Source organism: Nelumbo lutea, chromosome 1 (assembly GCF_056320005.1).
Source record: "Nelumbo lutea isolate HS-2025 chromosome 1, American lotus-T2T, whole genome shotgun sequence".
In the NCBI taxonomy this organism is placed as follows: Eukaryota; Viridiplantae; Streptophyta; class Magnoliopsida; order Proteales; family Nelumbonaceae; genus Nelumbo; species Nelumbo lutea.
In genome coordinates, this window is record NC_142684.1 from 220570200 (window position 1) to 220588685 (window position 18486).

The following is an 18486-nucleotide window of genomic DNA, read 5'->3' on the forward strand; positions in this document are numbered from 1 at the left end:
GGTTTTGTAAGTAGAGATGGCGAGATCAAGTAGCACTTTAATTCTTGGAAGGACAGTTCACACTCCTCGATCCACTGGAAGTCCTTCACATTTTTTAATGCTTTGAAGAAGGGCAGACACTGGTCTGTGGATTTTGACATAAATTTGCTCAGCGGGGCTACTCATCCGGTGAGGCGTTGCACTTCTTTGTATGTTTGTGGTGACTACATGCTTAGGATGGCTTGGATCTTTTTTGGATTTGCCTCGGTTCCCCTCTATGTGACCATAAAGCCTATGAACTTGCTACAGCCAATGCTGAAGGTGTACTTCATCGGGTTCAGCTTCATCCGATATTTCTTGAGGGTGCCGAAGACTTCCTTTAGATAAGCTAGGTGTTGTTCGGCTTTCTTTCTCTTCATCAGCATGTTGTCCACAAAGGCTTCCACGTTTTGGCCAAGATGTTCCTTGAAGATGTGATTCACCAGCCTTTGTTAGCTGGCACTGTTATTCTTTAAGCCAAAGTGCATCACCATGGAGAAGTATAGTCATTGGTCAATGATGAAGATTGTCTTCTCCTGGTCATCCAGGTACATCTGAATCTGATTGTAATTGGAGAAGGCATACATGAAGCTCAGGAACTCATACCCTGCCATTGCGTCGATGGGCTAGTCGATCCTTGACAGGGGAAACTTTGCTTTAGGAAGGCCCTATTCAGGTTAGTGAAGTCGATGCAAATCCTCAACTTTTAGTTGTCCTTTTTGACCATTACCACATTCGCCAACCAATCTGGGTTTGTCACCTCTCGGATGAAGCCGACATTGAGCAGCTTCTGCTCTTCTTCGCTGATCACTTGCCACCATTTTGAGGCGAAGCTCCTCTTCTTCTGCCTCACGAGTTGGTAGCGCATGTCGGTATTCAAGTGGTGGGTGATGACCTTGGGATCGATCCCTGGCATTTCTACTACTAACCAGGCGAACACATCGGCGTTTCTTTGAGGAGTTGCATAATGTCATCTTGAAGGTGCCCTTCTAGGAGGGGTCCTACTTGGATCATCTTCTTGGTATCTTCACCAAAGAGGGGAAACTAGATGAGGTCTTTAACGGGTTGGCCACACTTTGTTCATAGTTCATCTCTCAGGTCCATGTTTTATTTGGTGAGTGCTTCAACGGTATGTGGTCTCCCTCTGCAGGACATCAAGTAACACTACCTCATAGTTCTCGGTTGTCCACGAGTTATGCCCACACCATATTGGTTCGGAAACTTCATAGCCAAGTGGTATGTGGAGGCTGAGGTTTGTAGAGCATTCAGCGCAGGCTGGCTGATGATGGTGTTGTAGGGGGACAAGACGTGAACGACAATGATGTCAACCATCGCCATGGAGGTGACGAGGTCATCGCCTATTAGCAATGGTAGGGTGATTTTCCCTTGGGGTATTAGGGAGTCCCCAAAGAATCCCACTAGGGGAGTGTTGACTGGCATTAGAAGGTCATTCCCAATGCTGAAATGTACGAAAGCTTCTTCAAAGAGGATGTTGGTCGAGCTCCCTATGTCCATCAATATGCATCGGACCTCAAAGTTAGCAATCTTGGCAGTTATCACAAGCGCGTCATCTTATGGTGTTTGAACCCACCCTGAGATCGTTGTCAGTGAAGCTGATGGGAGTGTCCTGCCTTTGTCTCTTTGGTTCCCTATCCTCAACCTGGTGCATTTTGGCATAGGCCTTGCAGGCCAAGCTGCTCTCTCCTTTGGAGGCCATTCCGCCCGAGATGACAACGATTACTTTGATTGGGGGAGTTCAGGCTGGTGGTGTGTCAGGGCGGCTCTCTTCTCCCTTTGGTACCTATACTGAATGGGGTCCTCCAAGTCATGGCATATGTTGCATCAACTGTTGGTCTCGATGGAAACATAGTACTTGTCTCGATTTCTTTTGTTGTTATAGGACTTCCTCTTTTTGGGCCACCTGACGAATCTATAGTCGTGGATTTATATCAGTATCTCGACCAATGGCGTGTTCAAGGGAGTGAGGTTTTTGTACACCGATGATGGGATCCTCAGTCTGTGGTCCTATCTCTTACCGTCTCTGTCTGATCTGCGTTCATCGTGGTTGTTCTGCTTCCATTCATGTTGGTCCACTTTGCTCCTTTGTAATGCCTGGGCTTCCTTAGTGTTCATGTACTTTTGTGCATGTTTCATGAGAACGGTTAGATTGCAGCAAGAAGCTGAACATTGAGGAGTGTAGTCTGCTCATGATGGCTATCACAACTACTGACGGTCTAGAGCTCGGACTTGGAGGGCTTTGATGTTAAACCTCAACAAGTATTCCCTCAAGGTCTCTCCTTTCCTTTGTTGCACTTGCATGAGGTTGGCCGACGTCTTCTAGTGCCTTTGGCTGGTGGTGAACTACACCAGGAACTATATCTCTAAATGCTCCCAAGAGGATATGGACCGCGGAGGAAAGGAAGCGTATTAGTTTCTGGCGACTCTGTGGAAGGTGGCGACGAAGGCCTTGCACATGAGACCTTTGGAGGAGCCGTGTAGCATCATTATTGCCTTGAACCCCTCAATGTGATCATTGGGGTCCAAGGTTCCATCGTACTTTTCAAACTAAGTGGGTAAGTAGCTAGCTGGGGGAAGCTCATCAATGATCTCTTGGACAAAGATAGGTTCCTTTGCGGGTTGGCTGTAGTTCTACTCTAAAGGTCGGGCCGTTGGAGGAGCCGCGCCTCTTTTTGCTTGGTTGCACTACAGTTTGGCTAATCGCTCTCTTAGTTCTCTAATTTTAGCGTCTTTATTGGTTGGGACCACGCTTACAGACTTTTCCCTTTTTGGGATCTCAAGTTAGTCTCGAACCGAGCTAGATTCTGCTATCGAGATCTACTGCAAACATTTGCCAAGCCATTCTATTGTCGGCACTTGGGCAAAGTGATGCAATCTATTGCGAGCATCATGTGTGCGAGGTCAGACTAAGGAGTCAAATCTTCATGATGATCGTAGTCATTTGTGGTCGGGTTGGCCATGTGCCTGTTTGTGTGGCACCTTTTGGGTCCTTGGTGCGAGGATCGGCTATAATAGGCACCTGAGTGGTTGGGTGAGTAACTTGGGGGTGTGAGATAGTTGCCCCAGTGTTTCCATCATGGCTAGGATATGGTCAAGCTTCTACTGCATGGCTTGAAACTGCACGGGGTCAATTGCTGCCAGATGTTGGGGCTCCGAGGTGGGGGGCTACAAAGTGAGTGTTATTCCCAAGATGGGGAGCGGGCTCCAGAGCAGTCAGATGTATTCTTAGGAATGGTTGCTTTTAGTGCATGGAGAGGGGTTTGGGAAATGGCTTTTTGTTCATTTACCATATATAGTGCCAATCTGATGTTGTCCAATATGAGGTGTTCCAAACTGAGGACACAATCAGATGGTCCTGTCAATTGGACGAAGCCGAGGTGGAAGGATGAATCTGCACACCGAGATCTCCAACCAAGAGAAAGGTCAAACAGAGACCCAATGAGTTGTTCCCCAAGTAGATACTCCAGCGCTCAAGTCAGTAGGGTAGAGAAAGATGCGGTCGGGCCAGGAAAATGGAAATGGTGGTCCGGGCTAGAGAGATAGTGCATAGAGGTGTTCAAAAAGTGTTCTTCCAAAAAGTCCCTTACCTCGAGCGGGGAATACCTATTTATAGTTGGGTGTCCGTGTCCCAGATGGATAGGACTTCTGGGGTTGTCAAGATGAAAGCGTCCGTCGAGGTCTTCGGGAGGTTTCTTCTTCCCTAATGAAGTCCACTTCCTTGTCTATGCAGAACACTCCTTCTTAGTCATGCTCTTTCATTGTGTGTGGCGTCGACGTGGCCAGAGAGAGGGACAGTCATAAAGATTTCCATGTGGCATCCTTGGCTAGCTCAACTATCACCTAAATAGTGTGTTGTAGTCACAACTGCTTGATAGCCGATTGTGTGGGTGCATCTCTCTGCCCCACACTCCTTGTAGCCCTTACAAAGAGATCTCTCGTTCCCCCAAAATCTTCCAAAAAGTTCTCCATTAGATTCCGCTTTAGAGAATGGAAGTAAATCCAATTACACAACCATTTACAAGCACAAATCTTCCGCATTTAAGAGATCTCTCATTCCCCCAAAGTTTTCCTTAAACATCTCCATCAGATTCCGCTTCAGGGAACGAAAGTAAATCAAAGTAAAAAACCAATTACAAGACTGATAACTCTGTATTTTGATGCCTTAAGGGCATCATTTCAGGGGTATTTTCAACGATAGAATAGTCAAAGTATGCCTTTTTCCCAGTTAAATTCAACGTTGTGACCTTTGAAGGTAAGGTTTCATGGCTAAATTGCAGTTTTTGGGAAACTGGTGTGAAGTGCAATTGAGAAAATGAGGGTATCTCCTATCTATTAAACCCAGAATGGCACCCCTCCTACTGTATTACAATGCTCCCCTCTCCTTAGCAAATCCTAGGGCATCTTTTAACCAATCCTTTTCATCCTTAGTAAACCCTAGCTGCCCCTAGTTGTTTAATCTCCACCCTCCACATCTTCTAATCTCCACCATTCATTCTAGGGCACTCTCTTTGTAACTTTTAAACCCTAGGGCGCCACTTAACTTCTAATCCTCACCATTCAGCCCCTAACCACTAGTTCTCAGCCCTCCATCCCATACTCTTTCTCAGCCTTTCACTCTAGGGCGCCACTCACTCCTTTTAATCTCCACCTTTCAACCTTAGGCGCCTCAATCTCCTCCATTCATTTCTAGGCGCCCAAATCTCAGCCTTACATAATATTAGGCGCCCTCTCCTTTTCCTCTTAGCCCTAGGATCATCCCAAAACCATTCTAACCCTTCATTAGAAACCCTAGGGTGCCCATATCTTTGCTAAAACCCAGTTGTTGCCCCCCTTTTTCTCTCTAATCCCAATTGTTTCCACCATTCTCTATAAAAAGGACCCAAGGGCTCCTGAGAAAGGGGTGGATTCTGCCCCCAGGTAAGACGAAAGGCTATTTTTGAGAAGTTCAAGGGTAGAGGAAGAGGAGGATGCCCAAGCAAGAGGAGGGGTTCCTACTTGCAGTTCGCCAAATCCACTACTGCCACCTCTGGATTCGGATCCCAATCATTAGTCTTAGATTTAATTTATGTTCTTTCAATTCTAGTTTCGTTATTTCTTTTCTGCAATTTACTTTCATTCCATTTAAGTTTCGTTTTTGTTTTTGCAGATCTGGAATTCGGCTAGGTAAGACAAAAGGCCTAGCTCGAGAAGTTCGAGTGTCAAATGAGAGATCCAGAGAATGCTACCTCTGATCGGATTATAGACATTTCAATTAGTTTCTTTTATTTTTTATTTCTGTATTTATTTATTTTTCTACACTTTTAATTTTCAGCAATGTTCGAATTCTATTTTTTCTAGCTTAATTAATTAATCTCTATATTTCTGCAACTCCCACTTGTGTTCTCTTTTCTGGATCTAAGTACATAGCGGTTTTCCCCTTGCTTCCCTGTGGACACACCCCGTTCTCACCATTTTACTGCGTTTGTAATTGTTTGAGAATTATAAAAATTTTATAAATATTAAACCGGTGTTTCGAAGTGTTTAATGACACGCTTTCAGACACACCAACGACCCTTTACAAGCACAAATCTTCCCCATTTGCACCCAATTACAAAACCCGGGAGAGTAGAGTAAGGGAGAGAGCGAGTGAAATAACTGGGAGAACCTCTTGAGTTGATGTTGTAGTGTTTCCTTCGAGCAAAGGTCGGCGACAGCTACAACGAGTTGATGTTTTTGAAGCATAGTAAACAGAGGGTTGAAATTTTGAAGAAGAATAATGGGTAAATTTGTCTTTTTCATCTTTTTGTTAACGGGCGTTAGTGGTATGGAGGTTTCGGTCAATTGTCAAAAAACCTAGGGGTAATCTATGACAATATATAAATAGTAAGGGTAGGGTTAGTCAATTAGCTATACCACAAGGGTAGTTTAAGAAATTTACCCTTAATCTATATATACTAAAGTATAACGATGCCACATCATGGCCTGAGCTTTCTCCATTACCCCAACAATAACTCTGAGCCCCTCTCATTTTAGCCTTCCTTGCTCCCTCATGAAGCCACCTCATCATTCCCTTCTCCCTCTCTCATAATGACACCTCATCATGCCCGGCCTACCCCTCTTTCCTCCATGTTTATCCCTTTGGATATCCCTTCGTAAAACTACTCCTAAAATCTCTCTCAACCAAAATCTAATCTAATCTAGCCAAGTGGCACCACTAGCCCCCACTTTCTCCAAAAGTACCTATAATTCCTATTTATCTCCTAAATTATCTCTAATTTAGTAAAGCTTCTCTCCTAAATTATCTATAATTCCAATTTATCCACTCCCCAACTTTTCATCTATATCTATTAAAAGAAAGTTTGAATTAAAAATTTTCATAATTATTTAAATATTATAATAAAATTAAGTAATACATTTAAAGTATTTATTAAAAAAACAAAAATATCATAGATTTAATAACATTCATATTATTAATATTTTTATATTTTTATGAGATTCATAACGAAATTGTGAACTAATAATATAAATTATAATTTTATGAATTATTCAATTTAAATATTATTCAAATAATAAAAATTAAAAATAATTATTTAAAATTTTCAAAACCAAAATATTATAAATAACAAAATTATATAGCAAAATATTTAATACTATGTAATAACTTTAAAATAAATAAAATTAAAATAACGAAAATTTTTAAAAAACGAAATTATGTAACTAAATTTAAAATAGTTAAAATAACTAAATAATGAAATTTTAAATAACTAAATTTTAAATAGTTAAAATAACGATTTTATGCAATAAACTTAAAAAAATTTAGAAAATCATTATAATATATTTATAATATTTGAATCAATAATAATTTTATATTTTACAAAATTAATAACAAAATTATGTAATAATAGTATAACTTATAATTTTATGGATTATTAAATTCAATAAATAAGTAATATTGAAATAACTAAATAATGATATTATTTAAATAGATGAATAATATTTTAAATAACTAATTTTAAATATTTTAGATATTAAAAAATTAATAACTAAATCATATTTTAAATATTATTTAAAAACAAATAAAATATATTAAATAAAAAAATTATGTAATAATCTTAAAAAATTATCAAAACACAGAAATAAATATAATAGATTTAATAATATTTGATAATAAGAATATAAAATATAAATAATTTTATTTTATTAAATATTATTGAATTAATAAAAAATAGATTAAATAGTTTAGAGGTATTGAAGTTTTCAAATAACAAAAATAGGAAATAACTTTTAAAATTTGATTTTAATAGATATTAAAAAATAGAATAATTTCAATTATTAATGTACTAATAATTCAAACATTATTTAATTTATAGCAATTAATAATTCTAGAAAATAGCTTTTACAAAATTGATATTTATTAATAATGATTTTAAAATCTTAATCAATTTTTATTATATGTTTATATATACTAATATATATATATATATTGTATTTTGTTGATAAATATATTTTCAATATTTATGTATAAATCTGTTTTTGCTTTTTTATTGAAAATAAATTTTCTAAAGTAGAAACATGCCACATCATGACCTGAGCTTTCTCCCTTATCCCAACCAAGAATTCTGAGAGAGACTTCATTTTAGCCTTTCTTCCTCCCTCATGAAGGCACCTCATCACTCCCTTCTCCCTCTCTCATAACGAATTATTTATTTTATTTAATTAATATCAGTATTAATTAGCGTTATTTTATGATATTTCTTTAATTATTTAATTAATTTAATTAATTAACAATATTTGCATTACATTATTTAATAGTATTTATTAATTAATTATGATATTTATTTAATTAACTACCATAATTAATATAGAATAGTGTTACAAAAAATACATCTAGTATTGTTAAATAATTAAATAAATACCATAATTAATAAAATTATTGTTAATTAATGGATTACTAATTAATCATATCAAATTACTATTAATTAATTAATAGTATTTTCATAAATATTGTTTATTGATTAAATAATTAAATAATTAAATGAATACCATAATAAATAACAACAAAATATCTTAAAAGGCTATCGTAATTAATTATGGTATTTAATGGTGCACAATTTGGTAGCTCCCTACTAGGGGACAGTTCAGACGCCAGACTATGTAGGTTGCTTGATCGAGTTGTAAAAAAAGAGAGAAGATCAGAGTACCCTGGCTACTTTTACTCTATGTGGGCACTCTGATGCTTAAGTTAACAAGTTAGAATTTTTGAGAGCAAGAAAGCAAGAGAGAGAGAGAGAGAGAGAGAGAGAGAGAGAGAGAGCTTGAGTGCTAAATCTTGAGCCTCACGAAACACGTTCAAGATCTCTGGCCCATCTGATTTGAAGGTGGTTCCATGCAAGAAAGTAATGTCTATCCAATTCCGTCCAAAATGGGTGGGGTGATAACCAGCTCTTCCAACGTGGCGTTGTGATCTCGAGGAATTCGGAGGTGATTGACCACTTAAGGGGGAGGTCGCTCGGCATGTCAGGCAAGTCGCTAACTGGGGCTAAGCCAGTTAGGTGGAAGTAGGTCGCCACTTACATCGACTTGAGGTCATTTCTAGTTGTTCGTAGTTCGGCCTACCGAGGTGGTGCCAAGGTCGCTGATGTAGTTGTGGAGTGTCCGAAGTGATCTGCTTATGTGATGTCGAGGTGTTACCCAATTGTTCTGCAATGTCACATGTCATGATGTCATTGGAGAACCAAATTACCCCTCATTAGTATTTATTTATTTATTTTAAGTATTTTGGTAAGCTTGGGGGCATTCTAGTTAATTCGGGTTTAAGGAGGCCAAAACAAATTTCTAATATAATGGTGGGTGTTTTTGGTTAAAAAAATGAAGGGTGGAGATGGATTTGAGTATATACAATGGTTTTGCATGTATGAGCTAATGATATTTGTTAAAATGGAATTTTTTTTATATGGAGGACAAACAAGGGAATATTTTTACTGAAATTTTATAGGGTGGGGGTTTTAGGCATTTTGAATCAATTAGTGGGGTCAAATTGGCATAAATAGGCTCAGACTAGGCGGATCTAGAGGGGTAGTGGTTCTATTAATTTATTAACTTTGAAACAGAATGTTAGTGTGATAGAGGGGAAAATGAGGGAATTTTTTGTTAAAATTTGGGAGAGTGGTGTTTTTAAGCATTATGGGTTGATTGGTAAGGTTAGATTGGCCCGATTATGATGAGATTGGGTAGATATGGAAAGGACTTGATCTAGTCAATTTGAAGATTTGAAATAGAATCTTGGTGTAATGGATGGGCAAACAAATGTAGGGTTTTTAGAGTGTGTAGGATCTTATGAAAACATATGATTGATTTTGGAGGGCCAAAATCACGGAAATTTGGGTCAACAAGAGCATCTAAGATGGAATATTTGTTCGCTAATGGGGTAAATGGGGGAATTTTGGGTTAAAACTTTATGGGTAGATGTTTTTGGTGTGTCTAGGGTTCAATTCTATGGTCTAATTGCTTCAGAGGTGTTAGGATCAAGGAAATTTGGGTTGTGAGTGCTTTATGCTAACAAGAGGGTTTGAAAGGGAATCTTGGTTTGAGAAAAGAATAAACAGAGGGAATCTTAGGCTGAAATTTCAGGGGTAAATATTTTGGGAGGTCCTAGGTTTGATGATGGCGTTCGAGGATTTTTAGGTACTTTGGAAGGATCGGAGCGGTATGATCGGGTGTTTGGGGGGGGGGGGTAAATTGGGGTTTTAACAACATATTGAGTAAAAATCAGGTGCTAACAATGGGATTTTTAAAGGTATTGATCTCTTGGATCATTTGGTGGGTTTGATTGATCCATAAATGATATGATCATGAGCATTTAAGAATTTGGCAATTAAAATCATAATGTGATAAAGGGATATTTGGAATAAAATTTTGTAATAAGGTATTTATAAGTATTTAGGGCTCTTTGAAAGTCCATTATCTCTAATTTGCAATTCAATTTAAAAGTTTCATACATCACACCAATTCAATTAATTAATTACTAAATACTAATTGAATATAAATTAAAGGAAAGTGGCCTGCCCTGCCCCCATTTCAAGGGGCAAGAATTATTTATTTGGGTTTACCACTCCTCTCGGCTCCCGTCTCTCGTAGGCGCTCTACAAAGAGGAAGTGCGCATAGGTGCATTCTTTCCTTTTTTACTTTTATTTTTTTTTTTAAGGCTCAGTTTAGATATAAATGTATAGAGTGCAAAATCTCATATTTTGTATTATTTGGTATGTATTTGTACTCGTTCGAAAGTGAGTCTAAAAAAAACAGGGGTGTTTGCCGGTTGGCAGCATATTGGTAGGACATGTATTACATACATTTGGAAAGCCATATAAAACAGGTGCCCAATTGATCAATTCATGAAGAATTATCAAGTCCATTGCACTTGTTTTAGTAGTAACTAAGAAGAACATTTTTGGGTTGAATAGTTATAGCCCCGATTCAACTGGTGAAGTAAATATATAACAAGGGAGCCATTGGATAGGAGAATGATGATGTCATATATATATTATAATTACTAGTGTGACACATGACACGCATACCCAACAACGACATGTACAAAGTATATAAATTTTACAACTGGGTCTATAAACCTCCGGTCTCCCGCCCCACCTCTAATCTAAATATCTAATCTAGTATAGTAATTTAAGAAGGTGTGTATTAAATTGTTGATGATTATAATCACATGATTTGGTCGACTTTGACGTGTGATATTTCTTGGATTGGACATATACACATATGTTATTGTCCTAGTGGGTCTTCCCCCTTTCTCTGCCATGTGCTTCAATGCTCTCACCATGCTCTACCGTAACTTATTTATTTTTTGCTTTTATAATAATAATATAATTTATATATACCAATTATATCATGTATAAATATATACATGTTTTGATACTATCAAGATAATTCAATTGTCTTCATCATGATCCATATTGCATCCAGAGTGTAACCGTGTGCAGCAAATCGTATTGCTCATCTTTTTTATTTATATATTTCTAATCATATCAAATGCAAGTGTGTAAAATAAAAATAAAAAATAAGAAATAATAAAAGAAAATATGGAGGGGAAGAGGAGATGATGGTGGTAGTGTCAGGTATGTTATTAGTATATATTGACATAGTGGGAGAAAGGAGTTACTGTCAGAATGAGAGAGAGAGAGAGAGCGCAAAAAAGCCAAGACAAAGAATTATGGAACAAGATAGCCGCCAACTGGATGGTATTGTGGAATTGGTTTTCTAGGGTGTGGTCCTACGTCTATATATGGATATATGTTAAAATTGGTTTTATTATTTATTAGTTTTAGTTATTACTGGGAGGGTAGAAAGTCTCTCATCGGAATATGAATAATGAGAGAGAGAGAGAGAGGTCCCCCATAGGCATAAGCAGATATTCCTTTCATCTTGAAAGGGCATAAACACCACCCTCCACCGCCTCTTTGTTAGGCTTTGATGTAAACTTGTGATATATTCTGGGCAATATACCTCGAGATTCGTCCATCTTCCTCGCTTATGTGGTACTTGTAATTATCAAAATATACGTATAAACCAGATATAAATTGTTTACAGATGGAGGAGGTTAGAGGGCAAGAGCTAGAGTAGGTGATGATCATATGCAACTCGATCCTGCTGGTACATGGTTCTCTTGCTTTGATCAACCGTCAAGTCCAATTCACTCAGTCAGTACACAACTGGCATATACATTCAACCCAGTTCTAGGATGGTCCCCTCTCTATTTTTCTCTCTCTCACATACACACATATTTGAACTAGTCACAACCCTTGATTGAAAGCAAACATCATGGTTTCATTGAAAAAGAAACACCCTTTTGAAATTTCAAGAGAGAAATGAAATACGCAATCGGTGATGGTTAGGGATATGTACAACCCTTTTTCCTCAACAGGCATTTGGAACTAGTGGACGGATTGATAAATTGTGGTAACACACCTCTTGGCGTTAGGATTCTGGACCGTCTACCCTTCCACTACTTTTATTAGCTATAATAATTAATAATACATGCGGATGCGGCCAGTAAGTGTGGTAAGGTAATTAATTCTTTTCTTTTTCTTTTCTGTTTCCTGACCCCTTATGGTCATAGGGGGTGGGGCGAGGGATTTTTTCTTTTCTGTTTCCTCGTCCTTAATTAGTCGCATTCCCCCCACTACCAAATCTCAGTTTTTATTTGTACTTTTTTTTTTTTGTTTTGTTTTGTATTAATCAGTTATTTTCTTACAGAAACGATAAATAGTATGTAGAATTCGAAATCGTTGGGACAGTTCATCCAACTCATCAACTGGGTTACGCGGCCTCAGATGGGTTTTATTTTGTAGCCAGAGGATATTACAATGACAAATAGTTCTACCAAAACTGATCGATGAAAATTACATGTCTATATCCATCACTATGAGTCCATCTACAAATAAAGATAAAAGTACAATACATAAAAAATATACAGTATGACAGTAAGAAACATGCAAGAGAGGAAAGAGAAAAGCCATAAGAGGTGGGATATGTTGTTGGAGATTGTAACATATTATTAAAACACTCCCTTTTATTATAGTTTCCTGCTAGAAAGTGGCCTGTTGTTTGCAATTCATCACCAAAAGGCTGCTAATTGCATTTATCATTTGCCCCTCTTTTCACTATTTTATCTGCCTTTTCTTTTTTTTTTTTCTTTTCTTTTCTTTATTTATTATTATTATATTTTTGCTTTTAGTTTTCAACTCTTAGAGAGAAACAGAGACAGACAGACATGGTATTAGTCCTTGAATGTGGAATTATATTGCTTATATCTTATATCCGTTCTTTTTTTTTCCTCTTTAATTTGCTCTAGAAGAAATTGATATTCCTCCTACTAGGCTACTACCAGTTGCAATATTAATTATGTAGAAAAATGAAACTGATCGTATTTTAGTAAGGGCCAAGGGGTGCAGGTTTTTCGTTTTTGAGGTTCAAGTTACCACGTGTAGTCCAGTCCATTACATGGTGACAAACAGGATGTCAGTTTTCATATCAGGTTAGAGATTTTAAATTCTCTCTCTCTCTTTCTTTCTCTAATTGTTGAAGACAAGGCAGATGATGTGCATGTGTGAGGAAATTATACGGCCACCATCTATTTAATGGGTCCCACCCAATTCCCGAATCCCTGCCATGAGAAAGCAGCCTGATGGAGTGATCACATCCATACAATTCCAAGCTTCTTTCTTTTCCAATTTCCATGCATCTTTTGTCTGGAGTAACTGTGTTGAGATCATCCATGTCCATGCACATCCAGTCTAGCCGCCTTTTTGGCAGTTGGCATCACCTAAGCTTAAGAAAGTAAGAAAGGGCCCACTGGTGATCATCAACATAGTCCTCGCCCCTCCTCCCTCCTCCCTCGGATTGATATATGTAATAATATAACATCAATTATACGAAAATAATTCATATATATATATATATATGTTGATTGATTGAACTTTGAATAGAAAAATCAAATCAAATCAAACAATATATGTAAGAGAAGCTAGCTCACAACCAACACAGGTGTCACGTATTTCTGAACAGCAATTCCAATTTTATTTAAATTAATTTCTTCCGACTACATGACATTGGATGGTTCAACTTTGAAACAACAAGTGGGGTGTGGTGGGTTGCAACTTGTGTTAGAAATTCGGGACACTTGGCCAACTTCAAGGCTTCACAACCATGCAATAACTTATATCTCACAATTAAATTAACAAGCTTCTTTTACTAATCAAAAGTAATTAGCATCCATGTATCTTTATTAATATAATTTCGTTAGTTCAATAAACAAGACGTCATGCTACTTAGGGTGGGTGACGATTCATCAGATCTCAAACTTCATTTACTACTACTCTCGCCACATCGACCCCACACACAAACATGTATAATAACATAAAGGGAATTATAAAACAAACATGTAAAACTGTCGGCTAAATTAATACTGGTGCAAATTCTCCTAATCTTGGATTAATATATTTGTTTTTCTTTGTCCCTACGAACAAGATAATCTCTCTGGCTGGTTTTGTGTTGGAATCTCTAAACTCGAATAGTTGGACTTGAATTGTACGACCAAGACAAACCAATTGCCATATATATTCTATATTAAAAAATTATTAGTTCAGCCAGATCACTCTTTCCACTTTCGTTTCTGCTCCGATTCAAAAATATTAGAAAATAATTAATTTAAATTGGACTGGATAATTAATCATTATCATTATCAATCGATCAATAAAAAGAATATTTAATAATATGGTTATTTTTATTTTTGAAAACAAACACCAGTTACTATCAACAAAATTGTATAATTTTTATTGATGTGACAGTTATTTTTATATTATTGTTATTTCTATCTATTTATTTATTAGATTATTTCAGGTCAATCAAACATGATTGGACGGGTAGAATCATTAATTCATGCTGATTGGTGGTGTTTGAAGGGCGTCCAATTCATGAGCTTTAAAGGCTGGGGTGGATGATCAACTGGACCACATACATGAATCAATGGGCACATGAACCCATATGTATGTATCTATATTATTTATATGTATGTATAATATATTTACTAATTAGACAGTTACATATACTTTGTCTCAATATTATATATATTTAGATGTTTTTCTTTGTTTTTTTAAAGAGAAGGAAACCCCAATTTCGATGAACAATTTTAAACAGACTCTGCCTTCTATAACAAACAACAAAACAGTCGAAACTATACAAAATGAAAAAAAAAAAAAAAAAAAAAAACTAATTAAGCTAAGAACGAGTACCAAAGTAATGAATCTATATATATATATATATATACATATATATATATATATATATATATCCACACCCATGATTTGAATATTTAATTAAAACTAGTAAATTAATATTCAAGGTGGCACGTTTTCTTTGGTAGCAAGGTTTTCTCAATTACACTGGAGTAAAGGCTAGTTATTCTTCATTTCTTCTCTGTCATCAATCAAGAATCTTTCGATACTTTCCCTTAAGAGGAAGGGGATTGGGGAAGCGCCAAGTGGATATGATGTGCTTCTATTCCTTTACCCTCCATTCCCAACCTCCATCGCTTTATGTTGATGAACAAAATCAATACTACTAGACCAGAGAGTAATTGAAATTGAAAATTCTTACCCTAGCTAATTAACTTCCACCAATATATTTTCTTTCTTTTTGGTAAAATTATTAAATGGCAATAATTCATTTACTTGGGGCAAATCCATGCTCTCTGGAACAATTGGCTTTTCTTGGGGGTCTTATCTCAAAAGAAATATAGATGCCCGAAAATGATGAAAGGGACAAGCTCACATGAACCCAACCAGATAATTCATGGGCCCCTACGTATAAAGTCTCTCTCTCCCTCTCTAAGTCTCTTCTTCTAAAGAACCAAGGAAGGGAAAATTGCTTGAAACTTCGAGGGATTAACCAGTTAGGAAAAGCAAAATATATAGACCATCATTTCCCTCCTCTCTCTTTCTCTCTCATCTCAAGGGTCAACAAGAAAGAAGAACAAGGAGCACTCGTGGAATCGCCCTTGGCTTGTCTTGTTTCAGGTATGGGTCGTCTTGGTCAAAGAAGAGGGCACCGACCGTCATTGTAGTGAGAGCCTCTCTTTTGTGTTCTTTTTTTTTTTTTCGGGGGGAGGAGTCTCAGGGATTTGGAAGAAATCTGAAACCATCAAGGTAAATATTGCGCAGGTGAAGTGATGTACCGGCCAATGCTTTTTCTTTTCTTTTTCCTTTTTAATTCCCCTACTTTTAATCTAACTAAGAGAAAATAAAAAGAAAAAAAACGTTCTTTCTTGTATTTTTCTTTCAGAATTCAGATCGAACAAAAGTATTCGACACTAGCTGGTGATGGATTTTATGCAAGGTGGAGGGTATTATGAGGAAGAAGAAGAGATGGTTGTAGATAGGGATGGTAAGTTCCCTTTCTCGTCTGCATCTTCATCTTCTTCGCCTTCCTCTCAGTACAAAGGTGTGGTCCCTCGGCCTAACAGGAGATGGGGAGGGCAGATGTACGAGAAGCATCAACAGGAGGAAGAGGCCGTAAGGTCCTACGACCGACCAGCTCCGCTTGAGTTCCATCGGCAAGATGCAGTAACCAATTTCAACCAAAAGCTCGGGCTCATCGACTTGCCTACCATAAACGGCGGCGATGCAAGTCGGGGGGAAGCCGATGGTGGTGGTAGCACTAGTGGTGGTTGCGTTGAAAGAGAACACATGTTTGATAAGGTTGTCACGCCGAGCGATGTGGGCAAGCTGAACCGACTAGTCATACCAAAGCAACACGCAGAGAAGTACTTCCCTCTTGACTCTGCAACAAATGAGAAGGGCCTACTGTTGAATTTTGAAGATCGGAGTGGGAAACCCTGGCGATTTCGATATTCTTACTGGAATAGCAGCCAGAGCTACGTGATGACTAAAGGGTGGAGCCGGTTCGTAAAGGAGAAGAAGCTAGACGCGGGCGATATCGTGTCATTTGAGCGTGGGGTGGGGGAGTCCGGTAGGGATCGTCTGTACATCGACTGGAGACGTCGCCCAGATGTTCCAGATCCTGGTATGCTGCCGCCTCTACCATTTGGAAACCCGCTTTCCCTTGCTCGGTCGTCTGTCGTCCCATGGGGCCGGTTATTCTTGCAGGCGCCGTCTGCGGTGTCCCTCGCCGTTTCCATGCCATCACCGGACCATCTGCATTTCCAACAGTTGAAGAATTATGACTATTATCAGCAGAAGCAGCAACATCAACATCCTGATCAGAGCAGTAGCACATGTGGTTACAATAATGTGGTGAGGTCGGGTTCCGGCTCGGTTCTTTATCTAAGATCCTCATCAGCCCCACAACAAGGTGTAGTGCAACATGTACAGCGTGGGGATAAACCGATGGTATTCGACTCCGTCCCGGTGGTGCACGGTAAGGCCGCAACCAAGCGTGTTAGGTTGTTTGGTGTGAACCTGGATTGCCCTATATCAGAAGACCCCGGAAGCCACGCATTATCCTCGCCTACAGTTGAGTCTCTCTCTCCTCCTCATCATCAGTATCTAACTTCTCCTCCTCCTCAATTGAGACTCTATAATGGCGCCACAATGCCAGCTGAATTTCCAAATAATGGGAAACAGTCTTTGTCCTTCAAATTGGACATATGAGAAAGGGGGGTAGGGGTGGGGGTGGAGGGGACTGTGCAAGAATGTTAACAATCGAGTAGAATTGGATTAATTTCTACAACTCTTATGGTATATCTTGTTGCTCACAAGTTACAATCACCTCCCCAAGATGATTGAACCCTAGCTATTGGTTCGTCACTCAACTAGCTGAGCTTGCTAGCAGCATGGATATTAATGGATACTGAATAAGAAGAAGGGAATTGAAGAAGATGAGGAAAGCAGGTTGGGTGACATGGAAGACCGATCACCAGCCCTTTCTATGGTTGATTTATTTATATTTTTCTTAATTACTGCAGTACCATTGGATGGTAGAAGGTCTATGGTCAGCGAAAGAGACTAGCCAAAATTAAAGAGAATTCAAGCCACCATATCCAACACTTGTCTTTTTAAGTGTGTATAATTCATATATTATTATAGATATAACACCAATCATTTTCCTTTTGTAGAGCCTGGGACTCCCTAAGTGGTTCCATGCCACAACCTCTCCAGAGAGGAAAACTTGTCCTCCTTTGGTTAATCTCTTTCTCCAAGTTGGCAGAAACAACTATTTTGGGCACTGAAATAGCCGATGGAATTGAACGTTTAATTTCCTTGCCTTTTTCTTCCTCTTTTGCTTTTATTACCTTGCTAGGTTGTTATTGCTGCTGCTTCGTTGGGCACGCTCGCAGGTGGTGCACAGATTGTTGCAGACTGAACTTTAAAAGGTAGGATCTATACTCTTCCTCTTTAACTTCTTTTTTTTTATCCCTTGTTCTCGGTGGCTTGTTTAAGCTTTGTTTTCTTGATCGATTCTTCTTGTCTCCCCTTACCAACCACCTTCCCAATCAGGACTTAATATACAAGAGAGCAAACAAAATAAAAGAAAAAAAAAAAGGTTCTTTCTACTAAGCAGCTTCCCTTAAATGGGAAAACTTCGTATACTGAGATTACTCATCCTTGAAGAAGTCAATTCTTTTCTTAATATTATATTATATTTATTTTGGAAATTAAAACAACATCTTTCTTGGGTCTTTAGGGCATTAGTACTCAAATCAAAGCCTTGGATTGCGAAGTGATCAAGGCACCTCTTTAGTTTAATTTACGTATTGCTTCAAAGTTACAAAGGCATTTTTGTTTCACATTCTTGCATATCAAACCATCATGTCATGTGAACTAATAAGCAGTGTTTTTTTTTTCTTTAATTTCAATTATTTTTCTCCTTCCCCCATTTCCAGACAACAGAAAGTTAAAGAAGTAAAGTACTTACTTTGTTCATAACTACTCAAGACACTGATA

The 18486-nt window shown here is 37.9% G+C and overlaps 1 protein-coding gene across 3 annotated transcripts; it reads left to right on the top strand.

Annotated features, from left to right (window-relative positions):
- Nucleotides 1-15419: 15419 nt before the first annotated feature.
- LOC148881161 (B3 domain-containing protein Os03g0120900-like) lies at nt 15420-17801 on the top strand. 3 transcript variants are annotated; one of them, XM_088963449.1, is made up of 2 exons: nt 15420-15729; nt 15866-17801. In XM_088963449.1, exon 2 carries the CDS (start codon nt 15904-15906, stop codon nt 17191-17193), a length of 1290 nt encoding a protein of 429 aa, XP_088819575.1. In that variant the 5' UTR covers nt 15420-15729; nt 15866-15903; the 3' UTR covers nt 17194-17801. The 3 variants fall into 3 exon arrangements, with proteins under 3 accessions (XP_088819575.1, XP_088819577.1, XP_088819576.1); XM_088963451.1 differs by having other exon boundaries at nt 15436-15600; XM_088963450.1 differs by having other exon boundaries at nt 15607-15744.
- Nucleotides 17802-18486: the final 685 nt, after the last annotated feature.

What these genes read in the sequence shown, in the direction of transcription:
- LOC148881161 (XM_088963449.1), top strand. Translation starts at nt 15,904, where the DNA reads ATGGATTTTATGCAAGGTGGAGGGTATTATGAGGAAGAAGAAGAGATG.